The sequence below is a fragment of the Calidris pugnax genome, unplaced genomic scaffold (assembly GCF_001431845.1).
Source record: "Calidris pugnax isolate Ruff unplaced genomic scaffold, ASM143184v1 scaffold44, whole genome shotgun sequence".
NCBI classification, from domain to species: Eukaryota; Metazoa; Chordata; class Aves; order Charadriiformes; family Scolopacidae; genus Calidris; species Calidris pugnax.
In genome coordinates, this window is record NW_015094506.1 from 5,343,772 (window position 1) to 5,351,653 (window position 7,882).

Here is a 7,882-nt window from a genome sequence, read left to right on the forward strand (position 1 = left end):
TAATTATGTGCAGCATCACTGGCTTGGCAACAGGCCCTGCATAGATTTTACTCCCTGTTTTGTTCCCCCCTTCCCTTTCACTGCTGTCAGGGAGGGTGATGGCAATTGTTTGTTATTGGCTGTTAGAGCAGAGCAAAGTGTTGGTCTCAACACTGTCTGCCTTGAAATCCAAGTAGCTAAAACTGCAGGAGGCAACTTTTCTTCCTTCCTGCTAGGCAGGAAGCTAATAGTTTCCCCACAAATTGTACAGGAAGGCAGGCTGTGTGGGTCTCACTATTTATTCCATCTCTGGTCTTAACACACCCCCACAAACAAGTATTTAACTTGCTCAAAGCAGCCTTGGTCCGTTTCAGTTCGTAATTATGCATTTTCTGTCAAACTCCTGCAAAGTTTAGCTCATTCTCCATAAATACAGCCCACCCGGTAAAGTATTTCCATCCAGCGCAATAAGCAGCCTGTGGCCTTCCACAGTGGTCATCTTCATGGAGCCTAAGCCACTTGTGGGTAAACCACTGTCACGCCAGTTCTCTTTCGTTGATTCCATCCATGGGTTAAGTTCCTGTTCTTAGCAGCACGTTACCACCACCTCCCCTGCCCTCCCAGCAGCAGCGTTTTCCAGGTCTGCAGAGTCCCGCACCGCTATTCACTCCAGTCTTTTGCTGTTTCTTCCCCGTTGCCTGTCAAAAAACCGGCAGGTTTCTACCCCTCCGAGATCAAGCTCTCAGCCCAAGGGAGTGATCCGTCTTGACAGGCATTCTCTCTCCTGCTTTCACCCACTGAAGTCAAGTCCCTTCTTAATTCAGGCAAGCAAAGACCTCCCCGGTTTTCCCTCCAGGGCAGGAGACCAAAAGCTCCAGCTGAGTTTGTTGCTGCTGCGCTGAAGGCTTTTTTATGCCTGTAAATTCACTTCTACAGATCAGTGAAGACATTTCTTGAAAGCGACTGTCTCGATCTGGCAGGTTGGAAGCTGAAGGGGAAACAGAGAATGGCAGGTCTAATTTCTCATTCAGCTTCAGAGGAGCAACGAGCACCAGCAGGATCCCATAATCCCCCAAACATCCACCGGAAAGACTTTCTGCAGAGCGGGCTCTGGCTGCAGCTAACTGTTTGTCCACCACGACAGGAGGCCCAGGCCCGGCTCGCTGATCGATCCCTGTTCACGGAGAGAAGACGACAGTGTGCAATTATAAACTTGCACAGAGAACACAGGAGTATGTTCATAAAAATATAAAGTCTCTCCCCCCATAGTTATGGATGAGGTCTTCACTTTTTTTTTCTCCATCAGAGCTTGCCCAGACTCCTTTAAACCTTGTCAACACTAAACCAAACCATCCACACTTGAAAAAATCAAGCGCTTTCCCATTCTACCTCTTGACTGTCCCAACATTCTCCAGCTGGGAGAAAACACAGCTTTCATTGGTGTAGATCTGTCTGTCTCTTGCACTGTGCTCAGGTGGGTCTCGTGCCAAACCACCGCCTGGGAAAGATTGTTTAGCTGCTGTGTGAACCTTGATGTGGTTCTCCCAGCTCCGTGCTCCTTGTGTGCTCGCTCCCACCCGCAGATCCTGCATCCGCAGGCTGCTTTCAATCAGCCTCCCAGGGGGAACTCCACCAACAACCACAATGCGCCAGTGAAAGCACAGAGCAAACACAGAGCCACCGCCAGAACAATCTCGTTTCTTCCCTTCTCCACTCCTTTCATTTTGTGACTCTTGTTTGCTTCACACTCAGCTTAAAGCATCAGTTCCTTGGGAAAGGGATGCTATTTTAGACATAGAATAAACCACAACGTTCACAAGGCTCCACGAATTGTGCACATAGTTACCACGAGAGTGTAGGGCGCCTCTTTCTTCTGGACTTCTTCTGTGGCATTCGAAGTGGAGGCCTCTGCAGAGCTGGGACCTGTCGGTGAGGTATCGATGAATGTCTCATCCACGACTCGGAAGCGGATCTCCTCCCCGATGTCCATGTAAAGGTCATGGGCCCCTTCTTCTGTCTCATACTCCCACACCCACACCTGCTCTGCTTCATCACTGGCCACACCAAGGGTTAAGGAGGGAAACAATCAACGTTCTGCCTGACAGATAAAGTTCTGACAGTTTTGGGAAGGGACTCAATTCAAAGCCCTATCACAATAATTTCTCAAACCACAATGTGCTGTCCCAGCTCATCACCTGCACAGCCCAGGTCTTGTTTCTGATCTTCCCGCTACTGGGAAGAGTTGGGGTTACCCCTACCCCCCCAAAAAAAAACCCCAACCTGAACACAACACCTCAAACCCAAGAAGACCTCACCTACCACAAATAAGTATATTAGACACACCGTGTATCTAGACATTACATGATGTGGAAAAAATGGCATTTTGTCTTCAGCAGCAGCCAAGACTAGAGGCAGGGATTACAGCGCGGTTGTTCGGGGGACGTTGCCATTCATTTCTATCAGCGAGCACAATGATCCTGCAAAACCTAATAAGCGTGAGGCCTGTCTAGCTGTGATAACAGTCTGCGGGACTCGCCCGACACAACAGCTTAGCTTCTGCCACCGAGCACCTTCATTGTTGCGGCAGTGAATGCCTGTTGGGCCAGCACTGCACAATCTTTTGAAATGAAGTAGTGAAGTTATCAAAGGTGATCAAAGGATACAACTTAGCTGGCTGCTGCAGGGATTCTGGTGGGATGACAATGTCATCAAAGAATCCAATAGAAACTGTGGAGAAAATAATTTGATTAAGAATGAAACGCTTCTTCGCAAATGATGTTACCACAGCCATTCCTAAAATGCATTTCTAGACTCATTCTCCTTCCTCTTTCAGGAAGGACGTCTGAGATCACGCAGGAATTACTCTTTGAGCCACAACGCTCGGTTTCAGCTGTCAGCAAAGCAACCACCCAGCTGAAAGTACATACAGCAACAGAGGGCACAGTCTTCATGCCCGCTGGGAAAGGAAAAGGCTGTTTGGAGCAGGATTGGAACTGAAAGCGTTCCAAGAAATGAGTCAGATGCTATAGAGGTCTGTGACAGAAAAGAGCTTAGAAATCACAGATATAACACATTAAATAAAGACCCACTATAAAGTTCGAACAGCCCCCATCTCTCCCTTGAGATTTCATGTTGCATTTTATCAGAGAGTGGACATGCCTAAATTCAGCAACAAACGCACCCATGATAATCTTATCATCCTAACAACTGAGCAGAGGAGCTCGCTTGCATGGGAGACTCCTACAAGAAAGGAAAGCAACTCATCAATTATGTATTCCACGAATGGAACAGCACTTCATGCTCACAAAGCCGTTTCCCTGCCATGTTTTCAGGTACAGGAAAACGGTCAAGAATTTGCACAGAACTATAGGGAAGATGTATCAGACCAACACAAGCTGATACTATCACTTTAAAAAAAAATAAGTTTTGTTAACCAAAGCGAGAAAATGAATCCAGTCTAGGCTCCAGATGGGCTTGCCTGTTCTTCTTGGGCACGCACATGAATGACAAAAGGAAAGGGGAGTATAGACAAAACCATGAGGGCAGGGGAAGCTGCCAGGCTCGAACTACCAACCACCATCAGATCAGAGCAGCGCTAGAGGCCAGTTAAATGTCTTTAACCAGCCTAGAGACGCGCTGTACACCCTGAAACCACAGCATCTCAACAGACCCATGAGCTTTGCAGCTCTGTGTCCCTAACATTAGAAGCTGGGGTTTACCATGAACGCCATCCTGACTGCAGCTTTTAATCTGTCCAATCAGAATCTCATCCAGGAAGGGATGGAAGACCACGTAGCGGAAATGCACTAAAAAGAAAACAAATCATTAAAGTTATGTCCATGTTAGTGAACTATACTCCATCCACAGGGTGGCAGCCATCAAAATAAAATCCCACGTCCTATCTGCCTCTGAAAATACTCAGCCAGTTTCTTTTACAATTTCCTTACTGGCACTGATTAGACAGACAAATGGGAATAAGAGTTCTGATTCCTAAATGTTTGGCATGAATTATGACAGCTGTTGATCAGCAGCCTCCTGTTCTCTGTTCTTCAAGCTTGCGAGAGCTGAAGTTCACAGAACAGAACTGTAAGCGAAGAACATGGAGCACAACCTCTGCTTTAGTTATCATCTGAGCATTCCTGTGCAATGCTTCAAGGCCAAGATGTCAGCTGAAATTGTAAGATTTCTGTCCCTTCTATCTTTGTTGGCAATTCCGTATTTTCTTTAAATGAAATATTTGATATCAGATACTATCAGAGTAAATAAGATTCTCTAACATTACTGTATTTTTCATCCAGGTTAAATAAAATGATGTTCCTAACATAATTTATAAATTTTAAGAAAGCTACACTAAGACAATCTTAGCAAAACAATGCTTATGACCAATTCCGCATCACTTTAGCTGTCCATACTCCGTGCTCCTCTTTTACATAAAAATCAGGCAGTACATTACAGAAAGAGGGCTACCCCACATTCTGAAAGCAGGAGACTTTTTTTTCCAAGCTCAGAGAGAATATATTCTCTTGTTTTCAGTTCAAGGAGTAATTCAAAGTTAACCAGCTGAATGGAGATTAAAGCAAGCAGGAAAGCCTGACACCCTCCTTCAGTATTAGAGAAGCTTTTTTTTTGCAGGGAGTGAGTTGTGTTGGAGTTGAGTTAAAATTTAGACAAGGGCAGCCACATACAGTCAGTCCAGTTCCCTTCTAAGGGGAAACATTTCATTTGATCAAGCTACGCTTCCACACTGAAAATGGAAGCTAGAAAATAATACATCTCCTTCCAGTTCAAAGAAATTTACCTTAACTTAAAAAAAAATATATGAAATTTGTATGTACTTCCATTTTTTACTCATGCAGATTTGCCAGAAGTCAAAACTAAAAACAGTCATTTTTTGTTTTTTTTTTTTAAAAAAAGCACTAAAAATGTATGCTGAACCAGATCTGTCTAAGTCTCAAACAAAAATGTAGCAAAACTTCCACCTAGGAAAACAGCATCAAATACTGTAGGAATGTTATATTTAGAAACATGTTTCAACATCCTAGCTAGGAAAAATAAGCTTCAAAAAGAAAAAAATACTAGACAAACGCAGAACAATTAATGCAACTTATTTTCCACGTGCAGATTTCCAATCTTTTTAAATTAAATTAACCCCTTCCTTATCCCACATGTGTGGCTCTAACTGTAGAACAGAGATGGACTGCTAGAGAAGGCAGCCAGGACCGGCCATTTGTATTTAGTTGTATTTGCACCCAAAAAATACAAAGGGAAGAAACTTTTACCGTGTAGCTTTTGCCTTCCTAACAGGAACAAATTTAAGGCTATGAACTTCAAAAAGTTTCTTTAAATTTACTTTCCTTAACAACTAAACTCAGTTTACATTTCCAGATCACTAAGCTTCTGCAAAACTACACAACTGAGGACAAGAATATACCTTTGGTATGTGATGCACCATCTCCAGGGAATATGTATGAATCTTCTAGCTTTGTGATATCATACAGGCAGATGCAGAGGCCCACATTGTATACAACCTGGTCAAGGAAAAAAAAAATCATTAAAAAGCAATAAATCAAGCAACTCGCCAGGTTACATCAAGCAAACCATCAAATTTATACACTGTGCACACCTTTACAAAAGAAGATCAACAGAAGGGTGGCAGGATGGTAGGGAGGCTGTTTTGGCACACTCCTTCAAGAGTCCCAACCCTAACCACACTGCATTGTAGGGGAACCCCTAACTTATTCAGGTGTTACAGGAGGATGTGTTTTCATTGGCACTGGAAAGAGCACCGCTACAAACAGAACCATTGGGGTAACCATCAGTGGTGAGAGAACTTGACCTGCCATGACAGTAAACACTTGCCCACAGACATCATTCACTTTTTGACAGCTTGTCAAAAGGCTAAACACACCTTTCGCTAGAGTTATACTCTCAGTTATACTCTAGGCTTGCCTTTATCTTAAATTATATAAGCTCTGGGCAGAGACAATGAGAACTCTTGGCTTCTCTGCCACCTGAGACAGCTTCAAAACCTACAAAACTTGAGGCACCTACTAGTCATCAGTGGATAAGTGAAGAGTTTTGCTTTTCATAACCTGTCTGTATCATCTGCTGGATCATTTCAAGTCGTTCTTTTGAGCTTCGTTCACAAGCTGTATTTTGAGTTTTGCACCTGCCTCTTGCTGAAAGCTGTATGGTAATTGCAGTCCCAGAGGCTGCACAGGGAAACTGGTCTACAACACAACACTTTTTTGTCCTGTACCAAAGACGAACTACTTGCTGCCACACTGTATTTCAAGTACTAAGCACAGACCAAGTCAGCTACTAACATCTTAATTTCACTTCCAGTATTACTGTCCTACATTTATTTATACGGTCTCTTCAAAAAATTCCCCCAATGGATGAATTAGTTTGCATCCATTTCTCAGACTGCCTTTTGGATTGCTACTCTACACACAAACCAGCAGTCACTCTCACTTCTCTGTCCCATCTGGCATCTCCGTATCTTCCCATTACAGCATTAATCACTAGAAAAAAGTCTCCTTTGAGATGATACATGGCTGTCTCTTTGTTTACAGCCTCTGATATTTCAGTCTCTGGGGATGGCCTTCACATCTACACTATTCCAATAGCTCACCCACACACCTCACCAGGAACAAATACAAGGAAGAAATGCTCAGGAACATGATATGGTGCTTGCATCAAGCTATACGTGACCCCCACTTTACCTTATTGGCCAATTTCTTGTTTAGCTCTTCTGCAATCGAATCATTCAGTTTCCTTTCAAACTGCCAGGGAGGAATTCTTACTGTGTCAGTCATCTCCACCAGGACAAACATGGTGGCGGGGAGCACCTCTGGGGAGAGAGAAGACACCAACAGCCTCAGCAACTGGAGGAGCGCTGGGGGACACCAAGACCCCCCCAGGCACCTGATGCGGGATGGGCCTGGGGAACTCCTCCCCAGCGTCTTGCACGGAGCTTAGTGGGGCACTTATCCCAAAAAGGGCGGTGGGTGTGAGGGGCTGAAGGCAGCCGCGCAACGGCCCTTGGGAGGAGGAGGAGGGAGGGGGTGCTGAAGGCGGCCACGCAGCCGCTGTTAGGGGTGGGCAGCCAGGCACCCGCCGTGGCAGGGAGCGGGGGGAGGGCATCAACAGTCGCACCGGCCGGTAGCCGGTAGCTCGAAGGAGCGCGGCGGGCAGGCCATGGGCCGGGGAGCCCGCCCGGCCCGGCAGGGCCACGGCCGCCGCCGCTCCCTCACCCACCTGCCACACGCCGAGCCCCACCGCGCGCTACCCCGGCCGCCACGACACTTCCGGCGCCTCAGCCAATCGCCCTCAGGGGGCGTGCCCTGCGCCCTGATTGACGCGGGGCGTGGCGCTCACTGGAGGTGGGGGCGGAGCCCCGGCCCGCGGCGGCCATTTTGTCCCTCCTCGGTGCGGGGCGGGGCCGTGGCCCGATACCTGCCGTTACCGACCGTTACCTGCCGTTACCTGCCGTTACCGGTGCGGGCCTGGTTTCTGGTCGTCCCCGTGCGAGGGGTGGTTTTGGCTAATACAAATGTGGAAAGGCCCTCAGTAACTAGGCGCCCTGCACAGGGCTGTTCTCTGAGTACCTGCTCACGCCCCCTTCCCGGCCAGTGCATTCATGTGTCGCTGCTATTGATTAACCAGGAACAAACAATGTTTGCAGTTACTGCCCTTTTGTTTATTGTTTTTATAAGCTTCGGTCCCAACAGGACAGCAGGGATCAAAGTTCATGTCTTTCTCAGAGCCAGTACTTCAGCTGTTTGCCCACCTATACAGCAAAACCTTCCCTGCGCCTGGAAGGTTACTCTTTATGGCAATGACTGCCCAATACTTAGGTCAAGCTTATTATCAGTTACAAATTGGCACCACGTAGAGGTGG

At 46.5% G+C, this 7,882-nt stretch overlaps 1 protein-coding gene across 2 annotated transcripts; it reads right to left on the bottom strand.

Moving 5' to 3' along the window:
- Window positions 1-260: 260 nt before the first annotated feature.
- Window positions 261-7,539, bottom strand: POLR3H (polymerase (RNA) III (DNA directed) polypeptide H (22.9kD)). 2 transcript variants are annotated; one of them, XM_014963215.1, is made up of 7 exons: window positions 7,468-7,539; window positions 6,705-6,832; window positions 5,411-5,507; window positions 3,699-3,785; window positions 2,643-2,706; window positions 1,826-2,033; window positions 261-1,153 (listed from the first exon to the last, which is right to left on the bottom strand). In XM_014963215.1, the coding sequence occupies exons 2-7, from the start codon at window positions 6,813-6,815 to the stop codon at window positions 1,100-1,102; spliced, it is 621 nt and encodes a 206-aa protein (XP_014818701.1). In that variant the 5' UTR covers window positions 6,816-6,832; window positions 7,468-7,539; the 3' UTR covers window positions 261-1,099. The 2 variants fall into 2 exon arrangements, with proteins under 2 accessions (XP_014818701.1, XP_014818700.1); XM_014963214.1 differs by lacking the exon at window positions 7,468-7,539 and adding an exon at window positions 7,240-7,306.
- Window positions 7,540-7,882: the final 343 nt, after the last annotated feature.

What these genes read in the sequence shown, in the direction of transcription:
- POLR3H (XM_014963215.1), bottom strand. Translation starts at nt 6,815, where the DNA reads ATGTTTGTCCTGGTGGAGATGACTGACACAGTAAGAATTCCTCCCTGG. An exon ending in ACAAGAAATTGGCCAATAAG is followed by an intron (nt 5,508 to 6,704) that starts GTAAAGTGGGGG and finishes TTCCTTGACCAG; the next exon opens with GTTGTATACAATGTGGGCCT. An exon ending in TGGTGCATCACATACCAAAG is followed by an intron (nt 3,786 to 5,410) that starts GTATATTCTTGT and finishes TTTTCTTTTTAG; the next exon opens with TGCATTTCCGCTACGTGGTC.